We start from the raw sequence: 24,461 nt of genomic DNA, 5'->3' as shown, positions 1-24,461 counted from the left end.
TGGGGGATGGGGGGGGAATGAATGGGGCGCCTCTGTTTCGGGTCAGGTTCGAATGCCTCTCCACTTTTTTCAGCTAGAACCGCAAGACCCAGAAACATTTTTCTTTGCTTGCTGGGGAGGCTGAAGAGTGGGGTGGAATTTTTGTTCTGCTTTTTCCCGCTCGAACCCAGAACCTGTGAGACAGCTGAGTCCCTGCCGGGAGCAGCTCCAGAAAAGCCGAGACAACAGCCGGAGGGAGGATAGGAGGGGTTTCGAGGGGCTTCGAAGGTGCCAGGACCGCGCCAGCCACCGCCCCACCTGCGAGGGAGGCGGGACCTCGCGGCGCTGGGCCAATCAGCACACACCGGCTCTCACCTGGCCTCCTTCCGCTGCTCCCGAGACTACGGAGCTCAGAGCGGCGCGGAGAGCTTAGCGGAGCGGCAGCACGCTGTCGGGGCAGCGTCCTCACCCTTCTCTCTCCAGCAATGGGGCTCCCTAGTGGGTCTCTCGCGTCCCTCCTCTTCCACCTCTTCCTCCTACTTCAGGTACCCAATTGCCTCGCCCTTGCCCGCCAGACGCTCCCCGGAGGGCGGGCGGGTCCGCATGCGGTGGCGTCGGGGAGGGCGTCGGGGTGGCTGGGCTCCTGGAGGCCACGGTGTCCTCGGAAAGCCCCGAAGCCCCGTTAGTAATTGGAGATGGGTGTGCGGGGCCGGGCACGCCGGTGACCCACCCGACCTTCCTCTTTCCCCGCTCTTCCCTTGGCGTAGGTTTGCTGGCTGCCGTGCGCGGCCTCCGAGCCGTGCCGGGCGGACCCCGGGGGTGCTGAAGTGACCTCGGAGGCGGGAGGAGCGGAGCTGGAGCCGGGCCAGGCTCCGGGGAGAGGTAAGATCCTCCAGGAGCCCGCCCCGTGCATCTACGGGGCGAGTGGAAACCGCACGTGGTCCGCTCCGGTGTGGCCCGCGCGAGGAGTGGCCAGACTGGGGCGGGGGACTTCTGGCACCGCCTCAGGTGGGGGGAGGCGCAGAAAGCGTCTTGGGGTGTAGGTGGGCGGTTGACGGGGAAGACCGGAGAGCGTAGCGCCCTCTGAGGTCCAGGTCCTCCTTGCCCCGCTGCGGCTGCTAACCAGGCGGCTGAGCTCCTCACCCAGCGGGTCTGTGGGAGGCTCCCCCGCTGGCCCCAGCGGAGGAATGTGCCGTCCGCATTCTTCCCCCAGCCCCCGCGCAGGTGTGGGGATGAACCGTGCCCGGGGCAACCCCCTTCGCCCCTCTCGAGCCCCTTTGTGTACGGTGCTTTGTGTCTCCGACAGACAGACCGGGTCTGTTTCTCTTCTTCGCGCTCCCCTCCCCGCCCCCCTTCTTCCCCGGCAGCTGGAATGCACTCTTAACCCTGCCCTTCCCGGAGGGTCTGCGCCCCTGCTGCCTGCCCGGACACTGGGGCTGGCACACCTGGGCTTGGGCCATCACGCAGCGGGGACACTCCCGCACCTCCAGTGCTTGGGACTGGAATGCTAGGGCACTTGGGGAGTGAGGGGTGGGGGGTCCCACGCTTGAAAGTCCTGAGCTGAGGGGGGCGGTGGATGGGAGATCAAAGCACATTTTTGACCTCCCAATTACTTGTTTACCCGCTTTAGTTCAAAAACTTGAGGGTGGGGGTGGGGTGGGGGTCACTTTGTGCGGAGGACCAGTGTGTTCTGAGACCCAGGCAGCTGCAGGCTCAAGGGGGGTCTCCTTCCCTCCACGCAGAGGAGAGGTTGTGGCTTCCCGGCTGGACCAAACCCAAGTTCTTAAACAGAGGTGTAACGCAGGATCCTCGAGTGCGGTTCCGGAGGACTGTTAACCCGTAACATTGTTTAAGAACTGCTGTTTGCATTTTTCTTGGGAGGGGATCTATAGTTTCCTTGGTTTTCAAAACAATTAAACGCTGCCACCTAGCATTTTTCTCAGCCTCCATCAGCATACCCCTCACCCCACAGCTTTAACGTGGGGGTGCCCGTGCTTAGCGGACAGAAGGGCTCTCTTTTGTTTCTGCAAAAGAGGATTGGAGGCCTTGAGCCTGTGGAAGCCTTTCCTCTTTTCCAAAATAACTGCGGATTGACAAAAACAATCAACACTCAGGCGAGGCCAGGCTCCTTAAACTCTTGGCTGTAGGGAGCAGAGGAGAGGCATTAAGAGGCCATGCCTCATAAACTTTAAATTCTTGTGCAGAGGTTTATTACTGACTAGCTAACAAGCTGCAGCTCAGGCAACCTGTAAAAATGTTAACTTGGGCCGGGCCCCAAATCCAGTTCGGGCTCCCCGAGGAAGCCTTATTGCTAACCTGAGCGCTGGCCAAATCTGTACCCCTCCCCCTCATTGTCAAGTCCTTTGACTAAGTTCTGGGAGAGCAAGCTGTGGCTTTGAGGGCCGTCTGCTTTACTGAAGCAAGAAATATCAGATTAGCTGTCACTTCACTAAAGCTTGAGGTTGTTGGGGGGAAGCGGTGATCTGGTTTTCGATTTCATGGTCTGCTTGGTGAGTGTTTCCTGGTGACATCAGGCATTTTAAACCTTTTGAGAAAATTCCGCTTTCTCGGATGTGTGGTTTATGATTGTGAAAAGGGGTGGGTTCCTGCCAGGAGCGCACCTGGGAGATAAAACAAAGGGTGGGTTCATACGCTTGGCTAACTTTGCGCCTCCCTGCAACACCACTAGTTCTTAGAGCAGTCTTCCCGTGAGATAGGCTGCCACCTTATTTAAAGTAAAAATAAGTGTCTGGGCCCAATTGGTCCCCTTAAATTAGGATGCCCCAGAAAAAAATATTGGTATTTCTCCCCTTAGTCGTCAGCTGCTGGCACCTTTCTACCTCCCTACCTCTACCCCAGCTCCCCATCCTCCGTACACAGATGGATCCAGCCCAGCTGAAAGGGTTATCCTGAGGGGGACATACACACTCTCAAGTCTGGCCAAGCAGACAACAGTTTCCATATTGCCAAGGAACAACTGCCCTGTTGTTCTCCCCTGGGTTATGGATATCACAGGTGTCTATGAAGTTGAGCTCAAAGAAATTATCTGATATAATTAATACCTTGTTTGTATGTGCACTTTCCCCTTCAAAGCATTTCCACAACCCTGAGCTTGCTTAATCCTCCCGACGTTCTCTTGAAGCTGGTAAGGTAAATATTAAACTCCTTCAGCTCCCAAGCTGAGTTGGGACTTCAGAAAGCCTTAGCCCAGCCCTTCTGGAGGTTTTAAAAGGTGGAGAAATGGAGGAACAGCTTAATGAATTTAATTTGCTTGGTTAAATAGCTCGCAAGCTTCCTTGAGCATCACAGACATGACTTTTACCTGTAGGGTTATGCCCAGGACCTGTTAATAAGTAGGATGCCCAGTGGGTATTTGCATGAGTCATGACACTCTTAGGAAGGGTCTGCCCATTTTACAGGTGAAACCTGAGCAGTTATGGCTTCGCTAACATCATCACCGCAGTAACCCGCTGGGACTTGAATGGCAGTTTCTGACTCCCAAGTCCCCTGGCATTTTTTTTTTTTTACTGCCAGAAAGTGGGAGGTGGATGAAATGGAGATAGAGCAGGAATGTTCTCTACCCCAGCCACACAGCGTGGGGTCTGCTTTCCTTCAAGTGTGGTCTGCAAGCAAAGGCAAAGGAGAGGTGGGAGGAAGGACTTGCATATTAGTGCAGTGATTCAAAGTGAGTGACCTAAAGCGGTCTATACATCCTTAATGGTGAACAATTGAGAGGCAGCTTATAATACAAGAAATTCAGTACTTCATGTGGCCCCTCAGCAGCAGGTTCAGCTCCCCCTTAGTCAGCGTTTGGGTAATTTCAAAGTTCATAATAAATCTACCTGAACATGAGTTAACTTCAAGGTGGTTTTGCTTATTTCAACTTGTGTAAAAATTGCCTTTTGTTTCGGAGCCCCCATTCTGGGCTGTGCCCTCTATTTGATGATTATTTGGCCTCTAGTTACATTTTATTCTTTCAGTAAACATATATTTAGCATCTGCATTATATCAGACACTGTTCTAGAACTGCAGCGATATAGCAATGAACAAAACGAAGTCCCTGCCTTCTGGGAACTTACAATCTAAAGTTAGTTATTGTTGTGCTTGTGACTGACTGCCTTGCAGAGCAGGTGACAGTATTTTCCCCTTCGTGTAGGATGGGGATAAGGAACTTGACATGAGGTCACTGGGGCAGTCAGCAGTACGGCCAGGATTGAAGCCCAGAGGGATTCTGCAGTGCCTGAAAAATCTGCCTCTGAGGAAGGAGTTTCTGGGAATTGAGGCTTCAAGCTGGCTCAGCAGCAGAGTAGGGTTGGTTACCAAAGCCTGTTGCGCATCGCTGTTAGCTTGTGCCTGGGGAGCAGGTCTCAAATCTCTAGACTCCCTTCCCACCTCCTCACAAGGCACTGTTCCTAGGTTACCCAGTGCAGGGCGCCCACAACTCTGCTGTGTGAGAAAGGCATGGCTTATGATGAGCAATGAGTTTCTAGGGCTAGAAACTAGCTCTGCAAAGCACTTGGAGAGTGATGGAAAAGGAGGGAGAGAAGGGCTTCCCCTGCCCAAATCAGTTGAAACTTGGGTTCTGAGACTGAAATGGCCCTATTCCAGCGGTTGTCAGCCTGTGGGTCGCCACCCCTTTGGGGATCAAATGACCCTTTCACAGGGGTCGCCTAAGACCATCGGAAAACACATATATAATGACATATTGTTTTTGTGATTAATCACTATGCTTTAATTATGTTCAGTTTGTAACAATGAAAATACATCCTGCATATCAGATATTTACATTACGATTCAGAACAGTAGCAAAATTACAGTTATGAAGTAGCAACGAAAATAATTTTACGGTTGGGGGTCACCACAACATGAGGAACTGTATTAAAGGGTCGCGGCATTAGGAAGGTTGAGAACCACTGCTCTATTCAGAGAACCACTGTTACTGAAGAATAACATGTGGAGGAAAGTGCTCGATGAACTTCCCTGAAAACACCCATGTACCTAGCACTCAGCTCAAGAAACAGCATTACAAGCACCTCAGATACCACATCCTTTCCAGTCTCTCTCTACCTGCCTCCCAAGAAAGCCACTATCCTGATTCTAATAAGATAATTTAATTTGCCTGTATTTGGACTTTATGTAGAAGAACCATAGAGAATATCCTCTTGGATCCGGCTTCTTGACTGCATATATGAGATTCTTGCATAGTTCTGGATGTGGCTGTATTTGATTCTCATGTGGCTGAAATACTCAGTATAGCATTTGGGAATTGAGTATTTGAGCAGCAGACTCCTCGGATGACAAAGGTGATCATATAGTAGTCATTATGTGACTGTCCACAGTTCTGTTGAGCAGCGATTGAGGAGTTTCCCCCTTTTTTGGCTATAATAACTGGTGCTACTGTGAATACTATTGTTCAAGACTTCTGGTGAAACTATAAACAGGATCTGTTAGCTACATACCTCGGAGCATAATTGCTGGGTTAACTGAGACTCACAGTACTGTGACCCTGTCCTGAGAAGTCAGCTTTGCTCTCTCTTGAAGTAGCTGAGTCTCTTCTGGATTCAGCCACCTGCCCTCCCCCAACAGTCTCCTTGCCAGACCCACCCTGTGTTGCTTCTTATCTGGCCTTATGCTAAGAGACAAGTCATTATTATGTACTTGGTAGCTTCCTTTATCTTGGGAGAGAAATCTTTATTTATTTATTTTTTTTGCCCTTAAGCTAATGCTTGTATTTTCCCCCAAAGTAGAAAGGAAATCTCAAAAGGACCCTGAATTCCTTAGGTGAGGTCTTTTTCCTGGGTGAAGATTGTTATCCTGGCCAGTGTGTGGGTGGGCAGCAGACTCCTCCGATGACAGAGGTGGTCAAGTCCAGCTCCTCCCTCAATACACAGGCAGTGAAGTATCTGAGATTAAAAGCAAATGTCTGAACACCCAACGGGGTGCTAGATGTTCATAAGTGAGCAAGACCCACAGCTCCTTAACCTCGGTGGGCTCCTCTGATTAGAGGAGGAAGCAGTCACCAGGCAATTTTATTTACTTTTTTGTTAATCCTCACCCAAGGATATTTTTCCATTGATTTATTTTTTATTTTTTATTTTTTAGAGAGAGTAGAAGTGGGAAAGAGCAAGAAACATCAGTGTGAGAGAGACATCGATTGGTTGCCTTCCACACACCAGGGGATCGGACCTGCAACCCAGGTACATGCCCTTGACCGGAATTGAACCCCGCGGTGTTGAGGCCAACTCTGTAACCAGTGAGCACACTGGCCAGGGCAGTCACCAGGCGACTTTAATAGTGAATCCTTTGTTCAGCAAATACTTATTGAGTAGCTACTAAGTTCCAGGTATGTTGTAGGTGCCGAGGATACATTGATGAACAAAACATGAAAAAAACTCAGACTTAATGAGCTACTTATCTGTCAGTGGAGTGAGACAGACAAATTAAGTTATTTACATGAAAATGTGTGTGTGTGTGTGTGTGTGTGTGTAATTATTTATATACATATATGACTGAGTGGGAGGTGGGAGAGAAAAAACTTAGAGTCACATAGGAATAGCTGCTGACGTGTTCTTGGGGGAATCTGGAGGAAGTGGTGACCAAGCTGGAGTCTGAGGAAGCCTTAATGCAAGAGAGTTGGGGCATGAAAGGGAGTGTTCCTGGCAGGGGAACAGCATATGGGTTCTAGGAACTTAAATACGTGTCCCTGACTGGTCCATGGAGTGTAAGGTGGGGAGAGGCAAAAGAAGTAGGCAGGGTCCAGTCCAGCTTGGAATTGGTATCCCCTCAGAAAAGAGGCTGCAAGGTGTTCTGGAAAGGCAGGATAGGGGGCTAAAGTCCCAGTTGTGCCCCCATGAAGGCCAGAGGCTCTGAAGTCTCCCCTTGAGCCAAGACACTGGGCCCCACCGCCTGCATCCCTTCTCAAGCTCCCTTTTCCCAGACCCGAGGGCAAGGATGTTGTCAGCCTCAGTTGAATTTTCCCCCTCATTTCATTTAGTTTCTGGGCATTGCCAACGCAGGCAGCCAGGCTGATGGGGACGGATTTTCAAACAAAACGAAACAAAAACACAACCTAAGTACCATTTGCCAAGAGCTAACCGAGTTCCAGGAACTACAGTGTACTTTATGTAATAAGCCCCTTTAATCCTCCTGAAAGCCCCGTGAGCGGGGTGGAATTGGCCCCGTTAAACTGGATAGGAAACCTAGGCTTTTAACTTTGTAGCTTATCCAAGGTCACCCAGGTAGTAAATTGTGGAGTTAGGGTTTGAACCCAGGTTGGACTCTAAGTGTGAGGTACTCACCATTTGGGAGTCGGGTGAGGGAGGGAAAGAGGGGGAGTCTCTGGCCCCAGCCAAGCTGGAGGAAGATTGGAAATAGTTAACTTCTGACCCAAGAGCTTTGAATTCCTGTCCCCTCCACAGGCCTCTGTTAATCACCAGGAGCTGGAGTTGAGGGGGAGGGGGCGTTTCTATCCAGGATCCCTGGCCTGCCTTTTAGGATGTAAGGCGGGTAGGGAGGGCTCAGGACCCAGGCCTGATAGCCTCGCACTGACATTCTCAGCAGAGAATCTGCTTCTGGTGTTCATCTTCTGCCTCTCCTGCTCCCCCCCCCCCGCCCCCCTCCCCCGTACCAAGACCCTCCCCCCACCTTGCTCTGAGTGGAGGAGCTTGATGTACTCTGCCTTCCCCCTACTCCTCCAGCCATATCTGGGTACCCTTGCCCTTCTGGGTTACCTAGAACACCAGTGGGCTGCAAATCCCTCAAGCTGGCAGAATCCCCTCCCGCTGCGGTGGCCATGGTCCCGCTGAGCATCAGTGTGCTAGGGTCCCACTGCTTGCTCAGTGGACCCGTGGAAAGAAAGTTAAATGCACACCTTGCTCTCTCCCTTCACCCCATCTTGGAACTCACAACTGGCTCTGTCACTGCCTGACTTTTGAGGGGAAGGCTCACAGCCAGGACTACACAGCCAGTAGGTAGAAGGGCTGGGGGCTGCTACCCCCACAAGCTGAGTATTTAGTTACTGGGCCACACACATCCCTAGGGAGGAGAGATCTGGTCCCCCCCCCCCCCCCCCACTCTGAGGCATCTCAAGGGCTAGATGGGGAGATGGGGCTGAGCACCATCCCAGGCTTCCCTCTTCATCCTCAATCTCAGTAACCCCACTTCTGCTTGCTTAAGAGTGCATAAGATCAGTTCGGAATGATGTCTCTCTTACTAAGAAACCTTAAACTGGAGTTGAAGACTAGAAGTAAATTGATCTTGCCCAGGGGTTCCGACCTCCGGGTGTCACATTACCTTTAGGAAGTCTTTGCGCCCCTGCAACGGATTGTGTACAAGAGAGCATGTGGCCCTGGCTGGGTGGCTCAGTTGGTCAGAGTGTGGTCCCAATACGCCAAGGTTCAGTCCTGGGTTAAGGCACACGCAAGCATCAGCCTTTAGGTTCTAACGTCCTATGTGGGAAATGCCCCCTGGCCCTGAGCTACGGGGAGGGGGACTGCTGGTCGGACAGTGAGAGGGCTGGAGCGCTCAGCTGCCAGCCTGGGTGTCTTGCTCTCAGGCTGGCTGCCTTTTCTCAACGAGCCCTGTCTTGCTGTAGCTTCAGGCAGAGAGAAAAGACAGCTACTTGTGGGCTCCCCGCACACAAGTCAGAACAAGACTCCAGGCCCCACGCCCTGCCCTCTCCTTGTGGAGTCGGCTTCAGCTGGGGCTTCCCACCGGGGCTTCAGGACCTGTTATTTTCTTGTCTTTTTCCGCTTCCAGAATTCTCCTGCATGCCCCATCTGGGACTCAACCACATTCTTAACTGCTTTGCCCCTGCCTTTGGCCTCCGAGTCAGTAATTTGCAAGCTTGACTGAGTGTTAAAATTGCCTAGGGAGCTTTTTATTTTCATCCTACTCCCTTCCTTGTATACTATTTTATATTGTTTATGTAGGGTTGGGTGGTTGGGATTTTACGATAATACATAAGTATGTGTTCACTGTAAAAACCACGTTTTCCACTCAAATATATAGCACTTACTATGTAACAGGTACCGCTCTTAGCATTTGATGTGTTAGCTTGTTTAATCACCGTGGCATCCCTTGAAGTAGATACTACGATCACCCTCTCCTTACAGATGAAGACACCAAGACCAGAGAGGTTAGGTAATTTGCCCAAGACCGCACAGCTAGTGAATAGCAGATCTTGGATTCAAATCTAAGCAGCCTGAGCTTTAACCACTAAATGGCACTGCCTCTCAATAGACGCAAACAGAAATAAACACATGAAAGTTCTCCTCTTCCTCAGTCCTGCTCCCTAAGGATAAGCACAATGAACGATTTAATGTGAATCCTCATAGACCTTTTTCTTTACAAAAAAAAATGTATGGCTGCACACCAAAATTCTTCAAACAAGAATTGAACTGTATTACGCACAAGAATATTACTCTGCAGCTTTTCTAACTTACTGAATCAGGCTTCTTTCCAGAGTGCTAAGCACACATCTGTCTTGTCCTTGAACAGCTCCGTGGTCTTCTACGTGGTAGGCATACCGTGATTTATATAGCTGACCCCTATTTTTATCTTTGACAGATGTGGAGTGGGGAGGACTTAACCATAAAAATTGTGAAGTGTTTAGACTTTTAGAACTCTCAACTATCAGGAATCACCTTATTAGGAAAGACTGCTGTAGAAAGAGGAGTGAATGAATTGTTCATCTCAACCCCATCCAGATAAATTAAGCCTTTACGTTTGAATAATAACCTTCAAGACAAGCTTTGCTTATAAGCTTAATAAGTTTACTGTACCCCTTAAAAATCATAGTTTTCAGACTAACCATTGTTGTATGTCTTAATTATCTGACCTTCAAAAAGCATTTGAAATCACCAACAGTAAAAAAATTTAATTGTGTAACAAATTTATTGGCACTTGTATTATTTTCCTTAAGTGTTGAGAGCTTGGGAATGTGACGTTCGGTCAAAGCAAAAATCCATTTTTTCTCAAGTTTTCTTCAGATCCCAAAATCTAGTTAGCAAGCATTGTGCTGAATAAACGCTGACTTCCATTTTTAAAGAGGATACTCTTTTCTGGTCTTACTTTTCCCTCCCCCCAAGAGGGGCTTTTGAGTGTGTGTTTTTTCTAACACAAATATTACTGCAATACACAGTTTTATACAGGGTGGTTGCATTGATGTAAAATACGCATTCTCAAAAACCTCAAAAATTCATAACTTCCATGATTCAAGACTTACAGTCTCATATGAACATATGTGAAGTGTATGTGTGTGGGATGAGGAAGCTAGGGGATGCTTACAATTCACTTAGTCCCTCCAGTTTTGAAATTATGAGACTTTTTACACTTTTTCTTAATTTTGGAGATTTGCATTTCTTTAAACTTTGCATACAAAGTGAGACTTTTAATAATTATGGCACCATTTCAAATTTCTATCACTGAAATTTGCACAAAATATAACCATATTATAATGCCAAGAGGCCTGAGCTGGAGTTCAGGGCTACATTGCCTGAGTTACTGTGTTTGTCCCCTTACTAGCTGTGGAAACTTGGGTAAGTTGCTTAACCTCTATGCCTCTTTTCTCATCTGTAAAATAAGGATAATAATGGAGATCTCATAACACTGTGGTGAGGATTAAATGAGTTATAGTGTTGCCTTGGCTGGTGTGGCATAATGGAACCTCAGCCCACACACTGAAGGGTTGTGGGTTGGATTCCCTGTTAAGGGCACATACCTGGGTTGTAGGTTCAATCCCCAGCCTTGGTTGGGGCGCATGTAGGAGGCAACCAATTGATGTGTCTTTGTCATATCGTTCTTTCTCTCTCTCTTGTTCTCTCCTCTTCCCCTCTGTCCCCTCCCTCCCTCTCTCCATCCCTTCCACTCTCTCTAAAAATCAATGGAAAAATTGTCCTCAGGTGAGGAAGATTAACAACAACAAAAATGAGTTAGTGTATGAAAACGCATGTAGTAAATAAATGTTAGTTGTTAGTGGTGGTTATAATAGTACTAGGGGCCCGGTGCACGAAATTCGTGCACTGGGTGGGGGGGGGGGAGTGTCCCTCAGCCCAGCCTGCCCCCTCTCACATACAGGGAGCCCTCAGGCGTTGACCCCCATCACCCTCCAATTGCAGGATCGGCCCCTTGCCCAGGCCTGATGCCTCTGTCAGAGGCATAGACCCCCATCACCCTCCGATCGCCTGATTGGCCCCTTGCCCAGGCCTGACGCCTCTGCCAGAGGTGTCAGGCTTGGACAGGGGACCCCCATCTCCCCCCATCACTGGCTCTGGCCCCCACCCAGGCCTGAGGCCTCTGGCCCAGGAATCATGCCTGGGCAGGGGACCCCCATCTCCCTCTGATCACTTGCTCCACCCCCCGCCCAAGCCTGACGCCTCTGACCCAGGCTTCAGGCCTGGGCAAGGGGACCATCATCTCCCCCCAATCCCCGGCTCCGCCCCCCAGCCAGGCCTGATGCCTCGGCCAGAGGAGTTGACCCTCATTACCCTTCTATCACCAATCACCGGATCGGCCCCTTGACCAGGCCTGAGGCCTCCGGCAGAGGTGTCAGGCCTGGGCAGGGGACCCCCAGCTCCCCGTGGTTGCAGGCTCCACCCCTGCCCAGGCCTAACGCCTCTGGCTGAGGCGTCCGGCTCGGGCAGTGGGGACCCACAGCTGCAGTGGCCCCGCGATCGTGGGCTCCGCTTTAGGCCCAGGCAAGGGACCCCTAGCTCCCGGGACTGCCAGCTTCGACCGTGCCCAGCTCCCATCGCTGGCTCCACCCCTACTTCCTGCTATCACTGGCCAGGGCGGAAAAGGCGCCTAATTCTCCCATCATGGCTGGGGGGGCAGGGCAAAGGTGGCCCCAGGGCCGCCTTTGCCCTGCCCCCCACCTTTTAGCTCCCCCCTGGGTTTCTGATCACTGTCAGTGGCAGGGGGCTTCTTCCTGCTTTCCCTTTCGCCTCCCTGCATTGTGCCTACATATGCAAATTAACCGCCATCTTGTTGGCAGTTAACTGCCAATCTTAGTTGGCAGTTAACTGCCAATCTTAGTTGGCAGTTAATTTGCATATAGCCCTGATTAGCCAATGAAAAGGGTATTGTCGTACGCCAATTACCATTTTTCTCTTTTATTAGTGTAGATTATTACACTTGGACAAGTCTGTATGCATATTTCCTTAGGATGCTTTCTTGAAAGCAAAATTGCCAGATCAAAGGACTTTAATAATAGTTCATTCAACAATTATTGAATACCTACTGTGTGTCAGGCATTGTGCTGAGTGTTGGAATACAGTGATAAGCAAATTTTAACACAATCTTTGCCTTTGCATAATATAGAAAGTAGGAGGGGAGATAAGCATTTAGCTAATAAGTAAACAATGATAAAGTGTAAGGAATTCTATGGAAGAAAGTTATTTAGAGCTAGAAGAGTTTTAAAATAGGAAACTGATCTACTTTGGGAGGGTTGAGGGAGTTTTCCTGAGAAAGTAACTTTTGAATTTGAAGGATGTTAGGAGTTAACTGGGTAAAATTGGAGTGGGAATACAGGGAGAAACAGTTCTAGACAGAGGAAATGGAAGGTGCAAAGGGCCTGTGGTAAGGGGATTATGATGAATATCAGAAAAGAACTAATATGGGTAGACAGCAGAGATAAGGGTTGAGCACATTAAAGGTAATGTTTTTGATCCTAAGAACAAGGGCACATCATTGATAAGTTTCAAACAAGGAATTAATTTTATTTTCTCAAATGTATCATCTGTTGCATTTGTGAAGGACCCCCCCCCCTTTTTTTTTTTTTTTTGCAGCAAGGCAAGCAAGCATTTATTGGCCACAGCAAAAACAAACTCAGGATAGTGAAAACAAGGAAGGACTTAGCGTAGAAGAAGCAACAAGAGAGTCTAGTCTGGGCTGCATTGGCTCACTGGGAAGTCAGAGAAAAGGGGGCCTTGGAGACAGGTTCCGGGGGTAGCCTGAGCTGCCAGTGCCCATTGCTTCTCTGGTTGCAAGTCTCATGGGGTCCGTTAGAGTTTAGATGTGTGCCTGTGAGGGAAGAAGAGGGGGAAGGGAATGGTGCGGGTGTGCTCCCCAGAGGGAGAGCATGCTAAAAGATCCTTTTTTACTTTTTTAAAATTATTTTTTAAAAATTATTTTTATTGATTTCAGAGAGGAAGGGAAGAGAGAGAGATAGAAACATGAATGATGGATGAGAGAGGATCATTGATCGGCTGCCTCTGGCATGGCCCCTACTGGGGATCGAGCCCGCAACCCGGGCATGTGCCCTGATTGGGAATCGAACCATGACCTCCTGGTTCATGGGTCAGTGCTCAACTACTGAGCCACAGTGGCTGGGATTAATGTATCTCTTTGACAGAGGATCTAAAAGAAACTAGTAAGGTATGAATGAAAGAAGCATGGCATTTTGAGTTTAATTTCCATTGCTTGCCTCTATGGCAGTTGATCTGTTTTTTCTTAACTTTCTGCTTAAATCAGGATTCTGGGTGACCTTCACTTTCTATTTTGGGTATTGGTTTGTTGTTGTTTTTTGCTTTTTAAATTACTGTCCCTGGTTTTAAATACTTAATTATGTATGTATTTATTTATTTTTTGAGAGTGAGAGAAAGAAATATCGATGTAAGAGCCAGACATTGATTGGTTGCCTCCTGCACTCCCCCTACCAGGGATCAAATCCACAACCCAGGCATGTGCCCTGACCAGGAATTGAACCGGCAACCTTTTGGTGCACAGGATGACACCCAACCAACTGAACCACACCAGCCAGTGTTAATTGTGCCTTTAAAAGCACAACACATCCTATTTGACCCTCATCAGAGCACGCGCATGTGCACTGAGCCAGTTCAGCCAAGGATTCCGCAAGCCTGAGGGTGGGTGGTGAAGGATGAAGAAAAGACAAAGAGAATAAGCTGGGCCTAGGTGGATCTTCCTGTGCCTGGCTGAGGCCACAGAGAGAGATCCAGATGGCAACATGAGCCTTTATTTTATAGTCAGAGGTAAACAAGGTAGTGGTCACCATAGTTACAATGTTCTTCTGAGTTTCACTTGTTTTGGCAGCACTTGCTGCATCTCCCTCAGCCCATTAGCTACCCAGATAAGATCTAGGGAGCTAAGGTCAAGCCTAATTTTGCTAAGAGGGCTGTGCCCTCTAAGCTGGGACCTGTTTGTGGCTTTGCCAACAGGTCAGTCCGAGGCTTAACCTTACAGCCGCTCCCTCCGTGAGTGTGTTTTCCCATTTTAGAGACTGGAAATGAATAAGGGCTTATATTTGTGGAGTGCTTACTGTAACACAGCTTAAATATGAAGTGACTTGCTCAAGGCTGCAGGGCCAGCCAATGTGCAGCAGTTTTACCCAACAGACCCTTAATTGCTATCCCAGATGTCCCAGGTTGAGCACTAGGATCTCTATTCTGATTTGGTTCTTGAAAGTAGAAACCTCATGTGCAGCTTTGAGTTTGTGGGTGCTTCAAGCTCTGAGTGCTGTGGAGTGTAGCCCAGCTTGGGTTTCTCTAGAGCAGTGGTTCTCAACCTTCCTAGTGCCGCGACCCTTTAATACAGTTCCTCATGTTGTGGTGACCCCCAATCGTAAAATTATTTGCGTTGCTACTTCATAACTGTAATTTTGCTACTGTTATGGATCGTAATGTAAATATCTGATATGCAGGATGTATTTTCATTGTTACAAATTGAACATAATTAAAGCATAGTGATTAATCACAAAAACAGTATGTGTTTTCCGATGGTCTTAGGCGACCCCTGTGAAAGGGTCGTTTGACCCCCAAAGGGGTCGCGACCCACAGATTGAGAACCACTGCTCTAGGGATTTTTTTTTAAGGGAGGACCCGGCTGGCTCCCACCTGGCTCCCACTGGTAAGGAGGGAAGCTCTTTCCAAAGAGAGTTAAAACTGAATCCCCTGGAAAGAATTGCTTTCTCCTTAACAGCTGGTTACCAAAACGCTTTTCAAGTGGGGGTTGGGGGGGAGAATCACATCTCATTTTGATTGCAAATCCAATGTTTACTATGGAAAATAAGCAAAATGGAGGTCACCACCCATAGAGGACCTTTGCCTTTTCAAGTGAACACTTTCAATAGATCTTTCAGGTCCATTTACCTAACCAAGACTTCGTTGAGGGTGTCTGATCGGAGTGAGTGGACCTGCGTCCATTGTGCACGCTCTCCAGCCCCCTTCCCTGGCAGTCCAGCTGCCCCTCCTACTTCGCTGGGTCCGAGAAGGGTTCCCAGGGTTCTGAGCCAAGGGCCTCAACCGCCCTGCCTGCTCTGTCTGCAGGAAGATCCAGTTGCAGGGTGAGGAGAGCAGAAGTGGGGGCCCCCTGCCAGTGTAGCCGCACTCTCCCAGGGCCATGCTGTGGCCCCGCAGCTGGTCATCTCTGTAAAGTCATCGCTGTGCTGGGGACCGTGGGGGAATCCCATCCACGGAGCGCTTCAGCTGCAGCACAGCGCTGGGCTCCTTGGCGCCCGGAAGACGGTGATTTTGTGGTAATGAATTATCACTCACTTCCATGGTGGTGGGTTGGCTTTTGGGAAGAAGAACCTGGCTTCTAGGAGGGCACTGGCGGGGCAGGTGGAGCTGCCTAAGCGACCTAGCTCCCCTCGGCTCACTGTCAGTCAAATGGCCTCGAGCCCCTTGGCTGCCAGCGGGCCTTGCGGTGGGGCTTGCGGTGTTGCCCCACAGGACTCTTCCCCCTGGCCCTGCTCGCCCATCGCCAGCTTGTTTTGTTGTTAGTGTTTTGTTTTGTTTTTGTGTTTTTGCCAGGAAGATGGGTGGTTCTGGGGAGAGCTAGTAGTCTGCCTTCCTGGTGCCAGCGCTCGGGGCCATATGTAATCTCTCTAATCTGTGCATCTGCCTTTCTCTTCTATAAGATAAACATAGTAATACTTCAAAATTGCCAGGTGCATGGTATAAACTATACATGCCTGTTTTGTGACCTGTCCCCATCCCCGCCTTCAACAGAGTGATAGGTCTTCTTTTATGACATTTAAGGCTATAGATTAGACATTTGAACAACTTGTTGCACACATAATTAAGGATTCTGTTGAAAGTCAAGTTGTTGAAGCTTTAAAAAAATTTTTTTTAATACACCGTTCAAGCAACAGTCACGAACATCCTTGCAGTTCTGGTTTTGTGACATCTGGGATGATTTCTGGCACAATTCCTGGGTCAAAGGGCTTGTTTGAGGCTTAATTTTCAGAAAGGTTGTACCAGTTTGCACTCCCCCTCCCCTAACAATATATAGCAGCACCGTTTCCCAAGTATTCCACATACTTGTTCTCTTCATTTGTGTTTCTTAATAAGTGAGCCTTTTTGTATATACTATATAGTCTTACTCAGGAAATCGGCAGAATCTTTTTCAAGGCAATTTTACGTAATTTCCCCCTGCACCTTCTTATCCCTAACCGAGGGTAGTGATCGCTGCAAGGACAAGTGCTCGCGTCATGAGCTAGATACGCGTCCCTAAGCCAAGCGAGGTGGAGACTTCTTGGACGGTCTCCCCCCATCCCTCACAAGCTGCCCTTTGCCACAACACTTTCAAACACTCTTCCCTTCCAGTCAGACTGCCCAAAGGTCAGCAGGGAAACTGGCCAAGGCTGATCACTCGAAGGACATTTGTCCCCAGAGAGATGGCTGGTGTATTTTGCTTTTTTGTAAATAACAGGCAACTTTTACTTCCCAAAAAGGTTTTGCACATTGGTATCTGTTTAGGAAATGGACTTCTCCAAAAGCAAATGAAAATAGGTTCCTCAGCCGTAGCTGGTTTGGCTCAGTGGATGGAGCATTGGCCTGCGGACTGAAGGGTCTCGGGTTCGATTCCGGTCAAGGGCACACGCTCGGGTTGCGAGCTCGATCCCCAGGAGGGGATGTGCAGGAGGCAGCCAGTCAGTGATTCTTTCTCATCACTGATGTTTCTATCTATCTCTCCCTCTCCCTTATTCTCTCTAAAATCAATACAAACATGTTTTTTATTTTATATTTATTTATTACTATTTTAAAAAATATTTTTATTGATTTCAGAGAGGAAGGGAAAGGGGGAGAGAGATAGAAATATCAGTGATGAAAGGGCATCATTGATTGGCTGCCTCCTACTGGGAATCGAGTCCACAACCAGGGCATGTGCCCTTGACTAGAGTAGAACCTGGGACCTTTCAGTTCGCAGGCTGGTGCTCTATCCACTGAGCCAAACTGGCTAGGGCTAAAAACATTTTTTTAAAAAGACTTCTCACTGGGTGGGAACAGGCTGGAGGGGGTCATTTTTGAGGGCGGGACATATATAATACTTTCAACAATAAAGATTTAAAGAAATGAAAACAAAAGACTTCTCACTTAGAGCAGTATAAGCAAATATTTTCAGTTTCACAATACATTATCATTTACTGGAGACTCTGCAATGACTTATCTATAATAATAAAAGCATAATGTGCTAATTAGACCAAACGACCTTCCAGACAACGCCAGGGCTGCAAGGGAAGCCCATGTCCCAGATGCCAGAGGGAAGCCGGTGCCGGCAGCCAGGGGAAAGGAAGGCCTACTCTTGCGTGGATTTCGTGCATCGGGCCTCTAGTAGGCAATAAGTGCCAATTATGAGTTATTCAGGAATTATAAAGTAGGCCAGATAACAAGCAGGGAGAGGAATACTACCTACAGCTCTCAGGTTCAACTTCAAATGAAAGGTTTCTCCTCTAGACCTGGATGCACTCTGCTATTTCAGAAAGGACACGATCAGTCAGTTCCTGAGGAAAAGATGACACAGGGCTTGCTCTGGGCTAGACACAGTGCTCTGCGCTGTGTGAACACCATTCTGTTTAATCCTCCCAATAAGCTTATGAGGAAGGTATTAGCTCTTGTATTTTGCCAAGATCCATTCATTCAGTAAGAATGGATATTGGGGCTCTATAGTACCTCTATGTCATGACTGAGAAGATAAGCTCCTCACCTTCAAGGGTGTTCCCTTGAGAGTTTGGAGGTGCCCCAAGCCATTCCAACCTAAGCAGGCCTGGAATGACTTCTCAGCCCAGTATCCATCAGTTCTTGTAAGTCTATTTAAACATATTTCTTGCCCTGGCCAGGTGGCTTAGTTAGTTAGAGCATTGTGCCGAGACACTAAGGTTACAGATTCGATCCCCAGTCGGGGCACATACAAGAATCAACCAATGGGTGCATGAGTGGGTGGAAGAACACATCATTGATCTTCCTCTCTCTGCCTCCCCCCCTCTCTCTAAAAATAAATTTAAAATAATAAAGAAATAAAAATCTTTCTTTCTGCAATAGCTCTAGTACCCCAGGGACTTGACTCTTCTTGCCCAAGTTTTATAGGGGTGCCATTTCAGGGTCTGAGGTCAGGCTTGGCAGGGGCGATCTTTACTGATGAGCTTTGAGCACAGGCCCGGGACTCCTGGTTCCATTGGATGTCTTCCTATCCAGTGCAGATACCTAGAACTCTGGTTTTTATAAATTAATTTCTCTAGAAGCAGTCTCAGGTTATCAACTCCCTTCCCCAACGGTACAGTATTCGAGGAATTGTGTATTTAGGCTCAGTGCTGAAAGCTATCAATTTATATCTACCTTTTCATCAGGTTCATTGACTTTGTGATTCAGAATTCCTGTGGGAGAAACTGAATCGGAAGCAGTCGACTGACTTTGTTTACCGTACCGAATGTGGGTGGAGAGTAGGTCTCTGTTTTCCAGTCTTAAGATGTGAACTGTTGCCCATGTGCTCATCAGCACCCACTAGCTGGCCCCAAGCAGAGTTTGACACAGGCCCATTCATGCCTTCAGGACTTGGCCAAGGTTTGTGGCCTTGTGGAGCTAGGCTGCAGTCAGGAACAGGAAATACATCTACTTACTTCACTTTACCGGCTGTTAGGAGGTGGAGTAGAAGGTGGATGAGTGATTACGAGACCTGGTTTCAGATCAATTTCATTTTGAAACCAATGATGCAAGCCACTGGTGCCAGGAAGCATCTGGGAGGAAGTTGTAATGATTTTGCCCCACGGCTTACGGCTTACTGTTCACCGGTCTCTTTGTGACTCATGGCTCGCAGAGGAAACTGCTCATATTCCTACAGTTGTCTCAGCAAGCTTCCGTGGGCAGGTCAGCTTGTCCGGGAGATCTCTATCCTCTGCCTCCCGCAATCAGCCCAGAGCACCCCTAAGAAACAGTCCTCCAAATGCAGACTGAGCCAGATCCCTTTTATGCTCTTTGGCCCCGTCTGTCTCCTCCTCCCTTCAGTGCTTCATCCCTCAGGCAAAGCATTTGGCTATAGCTAAGCCCCTACCCACTTTGAGAGATGGTTTTTCTGTGCTGTAGGGGCAGGCCCAGACTTGGAGTCTGAAGCCCAGGTTAATTGTGAGTAGGCTAAAGGTAACTTTTATTAAAGGCTTGCTTGGGCTAGACACAGTGCTCAGTGCTGTGTGAAACATTATCCCATTTAATCCTGATAAGCTTATGAGATACCTATGATTATTCCTATTTTCCAGAGGAGGACAGCTTCCGTGTGCTCATACAATATGGATTTGAACCCAAGCCTTTCCGTCTCCAGTTCCCATGCTCTTCATCACTTCCCTGCCTCTAGGATTTGAAATCTGGTCCTGCTGCTTCTTGGTTGTGGGCCTTGTGTGCTTACCTGTCTGAAACGGCTTCTTGCGGCACTTCAACCCCAGGCAGCCTCTGGTTTCCTGAGTTGTCAGAAAGGGGAGGAGGTGTAATATCCACCTTGCAGGTTAGTTTTTGGGGATTTGGATAGGAAAACACTTAGCTGGGTGTCTCAGGCCTTTGAAGCTTGTTCCTGCCTGCCTAGCCCAGGCCCTTGGCTGTATTCTGCCTCCAGCTGAATGCGGGTTGGAGCTGGTGGGGCCAGGCCCTCTGATGCAACTGGAATATGCGGCCTGAGTGGGAGGCATGTACAGTTGGCGTATATCACTCTTGGCTTCTTGATCGTTGGCGCTGTCTCCTCGAAGAATAGATGGACAGCCCAGATACTGTGCAACGAATATTTGGAACCATAAGAATAATGGAAATGTGCTGGCAAGCAGTAGTGAAGCGTGTTCATGTTCCTGGGGGGCAGATCTTGCAGATAGCAGAAAGTTCCCGGTTCCTGGCAGCTTTTAGAGTTTGGAGGATTCAGGCTTCCGAGTAATAAGGGGAGTCACTCCATTAGCCTCCTGCTGGGAAGCCTGCTGGGGAGGATTGAAGGGCTCATTGAGTCTCTCATGAAGGAAAATCGCTGATAGACTGGTCTGGCCAGCCCTCTGCTTGCTGAAGACCCTCCCTTAGGAAGAGGACTGTGTTAAGAATGGAAAAAGTGACTTAATTTTTTACCAGTGTTTGAATAGCTAATGCGTTTGCGTGGGTCAGCGTTCAGAAGGGTATACACTAAAAAGTCTCATCCCTATTCCCTCGCTGCGTCTCTCCACCTGTAAGCCCAGTTTTTTGAGTCACCTTCTAGAGGTATTTCTCAAATACAATTTAAAAATACAAATGTTAGCATTTTGTAGAGACTGCATTGTTCTATATCTTTTTTCTTTTTTAATTAACAATATGTCTTAGAGACCTTTCCATATCAAGACACAGGAGCGTCCTCATCTTTTATAGTTTTTATGGCTACGTCATGTTCTCTTGTATAAATGGTAGCATCACCCAAAGTTAACCTTGTTGATGGACATTTCTGTTTTCTGGACTTTTGCTATTATAATGAATGCTTTGTTGGTTGGTTTGCTAGAAAGCTGAGGAAAGGTTATGGTGTCCTTATAAGAGGAGGAAATTTGGGCACTGGCAGTCACAGAGGGAAGACTATGTAAAGACACAGGGAGGAGACAGCCATTTATAAGCCGAGGAGAGAGAAAGGCCTCAAAAGAAACCAACCCTGTGACACACCTTCATCTCAGACTTCTGGCCTCCAGAATTATGAGAAAATAAAATTTTGTTGTTTAAGCCCCTAAGTCCATACTGGATTAGGATCCACCCTATGACCTCATTTTAACGCATCACCTCTTTAAGGGCCCTATCTCCAAAAACAGTCACATCCCGAAATACTGGGGGTTAGGACCTCAACATACGAGTTTTAGGGGAGACATGATTCCTGTTAAGAGAGTCATGTTAAGAGAAAACTTAAACATACATTTTAAATCCTCACATGCAGAGAGAGAAACATTAATCTGCATATGCCCCAACCGGGAACCAAACCTGCAACCCAGATATGTGCCTGACCTGGAATAAAACCAGCAACTTTTTGATGCTCGACCAACTGAGTCACTCCACTGGCAAGAAAGTAAATGACTGATAACCCTAATCATTGGGAAGGTGGACTTCCTTCCAGTCTTTTTTTTTTTCTGTGACTAATTACATATACTGTATGTACAGTTCTACATTCTGCTTACTTTTTTTACTTCATAGTATAAGTCCTTCCCTAGATAACTTAAGCACTACTATAAATATCATTTTGCATAGTTGATCAATAATGCATGGAGTTAGTACCCCATAGGTTATTTAACTCTTTTATTTTGTTGTTAATCCTCACCCGAGGATATTTTTCCATTGATTTTTAGGGAGAATGAAAGAGGGAAAGGTAGAGAGAAACACATCAATTGGTTGCCTCCTGCATAGGTTGCCGCCTGCGACCAAGGTACAGAAATTCCGTTCACCAGAATTGAACCTGGGACCCTTTGGTCCGCAGGCCGACATTGTATCTACTGAGCCAAACCGGCTAGGGGCTAACTCTTTTAAAATTTATTTATTTATTTGTTTATTTATTTATTTAGAGAGATATTTGTTGTTCTACTTACTTATGCATTCATTGGTTGCTTCTTGAGTAGGGATCAAACCTGCAACCTTGGATGGTGCTCTTAACTGAGCTACCTGGCCAGGGCTAGATTATTTAACTCTTGCCCTATATTAAAGATGATGCAGTCTTTGCCACATGTCATTCCTGGTCCTTTTAGCCCTAAAGCAGAGCAACAGATAACTCAGAAGATGAGACTACAAAGCTGTGTGTTGGAGGTAAAGGGCAGGTTCTCCCTGGGGATCGTGTGCCCCTGAGGCCCTCTGGAGCGGAATCAGGCCTGGTCTCTCTTTCCCTTCCTCCCACTGGCCAGGCATGTCACAACCCATGACTCCTCAGTGGGAATGTCGTCAAGGAGGCAGGGCTGGTTTCTAAGCAATCTTCTCTTTCACGTGGGCACATTCCAGCCTTCCCACAACGGATCCTGCCTCTGTGTGTGAGAGCTTGTGGGCTCTAGGGAGCTGGCACTGGGCTCTGGGGAGCTGAAGGCAGCTCTGTATGCTTTTAAGTCCCCCTTCACTCCCTTCTATCACTAACCCCTCTCCCCAAATTATGACCAGTATGTTAATAACTTCCTTCACCTAGGTTAGTTTTGCCTGTTTTTGAACTTCATGTTAATGGGATCCTGCATATGTTCTCTGTTCAAGCTGGCTTCTATTAGGGAACCATATGTTTGTAAGATTCATCCAGAATGTCCTTGTAGTTGATTCATTTCATTATGTGAATATACCATGATGTTTCTAGCCATTCTACCTTGATGGACATTTGGGCTGTTTCCAGTTTTTAGCTATTATAAACAGTGCTGCTGTGAACATTTTAGTGCATGTCTTTTGGTCAATGTATTTTTGTTGAATCTATATCTCAGAGTGAATTGCTGGGTCTTGGGGAATGTGTATATTTAGCTTCAGTAAATACTGACCAACAGTTTCCCAAAATGACTGTCCCATTTTACACTCTCATGTCGGACTTCCACTTTTCTATTGAGCTAAAATATGCATAAAAATTGACCATTTAAAAAACCATTTTAAAGTAAACAATTTAGTGATATTAAGTACATTCACAATGTTGTGCAACCATCACCGTTTTCCATCTCCAGAACTTTTTCATCTTCTGAAACAGAAACTCTATATCCATTAAACTGTAAATCCCCAGCCCCTGGTGACCTCTGTTCTACTTTCTCTATTAATCTATCCTAAGTACCTCATGTAAGCAGAACCGTACAGTATTTGTCCTTTTGTGACTGGCTTATTTTACTTAGCATAGTGTTTTCAAGGTGTGTTCATATTGTAGTGTGTATCAGAACTTTATTCCTTTTAAAGGCTGAATAATATTCCATTGTATGTATAAACCACATTTTGTCTGTTCATCTCTTGATGGACAATTGGATTGTTTCTATCTTTTTGCTATTATGAATAATTTTGCTTTGAAAATTTGTATATGAATATCTGTTTGGAAATGCTGGATCATGCGGTAATTCTATGTTTACCTTTTGAGGAACCACTGTTTCACATTCCCAATGCATGTCGGTTCCAATTTATTTACATCTTGTCAACACTTACTATCTTCCATTTGAGGGGTGGGGGTATTACACATTCGTAAAAGTGTGTTGATTTTTAGAGAGAGGGGAAAGGGGGGGAGAGAGAGAGAGACAGACAGACAGACATAGATTTGTTGTTCCACTTATGCATTTATTGGTTGATTCTTCATATGTGCTCTGACCAGAGATTGAACCAAAACTACAACCTTAGGGAATTGGACGATGTTTGAACCAACTGACCTACCCTGCCTCCTGTCTGTCCCCTACTGGGGATGAGGTCCCAAACTCAGGCATGTGCAAAGGACTACAGCTCTACCAACTAAGCCACACCGGCCAGGGCCCAGTCGGTTTTTTTTTTTTTTTTTTTTTTTTAATAGCCATCCTAGTGGGTGTGAAGAGGTACCTCATTGTGATTTTGATTTGCTCTTTCCTAATGACTAGTGATATTGAGTATCTTTCATATGCTTATTGGCCCTTCCTTGTATATTGTCTTTGGAGAAATGTCCTTTCAAGTTTTTTTGCCTGCCCCCAAAACAACTTGCGTTGTTTTTGTTGAGTTTTAAGGAATTCTTTGTATTTTCTGGATATTAATCCTTTGGAATTTGACTTTTTTATATTAAATTCTTTGAATACTTTGTCATGTTCACATTACTTTTGTACTTTACCAAAAAACCTCATCTGTTACCCTTTCTTATACTAAAGAAGGATTTAAAAGAAAAACCATCACCATCATCATCAACTGAGCCTCAAGGACAAATTCTTCAAAAAAGGACAGTTGGAAGGCCTCACCCTGACATTTCCATGGCACAGACTGACCCGTGGTCTTGGCTGTGCTGCAGCCGAGTAAAATGATGAGCGCTGGGGTCTGGGCCAGAGCCTGGTGCTGATGGACCCACATGTGGCCTCTGGCAGGTTCCCTGATTTGGCCACAGGAATAGCGTGTAAGAACATTGGTTGTGAGTTTTATATAGCGTATGCTTTAGGGTCAGGCTGACCTGGATGCTGAACCTCAGTTTTCTTATCTTTGAAAAGAGGCTAGCACCTACCTTGGTGGGATAGATGTAAGGATAAAATGGGCCCAGTCTCTGGCTTGGCGAATGATAGTTATTAACTCACAATGTTACTTAAAGAGTGGCCAAGCAGGAGGGATCCAGAAGGA

At 47.3% G+C, this 24,461-nt stretch overlaps 1 protein-coding gene across 1 annotated transcript in view; it reads left to right on the top strand.

Annotated features, from left to right (window-relative positions):
• Positions 1 to 207: 207 nt before the first annotated feature.
• Positions 208 to 24,461, top strand: part of CDH3 (cadherin 3) — a 44,574-nt gene continuing 20,320 nt past the window's right edge. Inside the window, exons 1-2 of the mRNA XM_059667663.1 lie at positions 208 to 524; positions 747 to 861. Coding sequence (XP_059523646.1) covers positions 465 to 524; positions 747 to 861 — 175 coding nt within the window. The 5' untranslated portion in view covers positions 208 to 464. The remainder of the gene's footprint in view (positions 525 to 746; positions 862 to 24,461) is intronic.

Source organism: Myotis daubentonii, chromosome 15 (assembly GCF_963259705.1).
Source record: "Myotis daubentonii chromosome 15, mMyoDau2.1, whole genome shotgun sequence".
NCBI lineage: Eukaryota > Metazoa > Chordata > Mammalia > Chiroptera > Vespertilionidae > Myotis > Myotis daubentonii.
The sequence above is the reverse complement of the archived record's forward strand: the minus strand, read 5'-3'. Positions and strand labels throughout refer to the sequence as shown.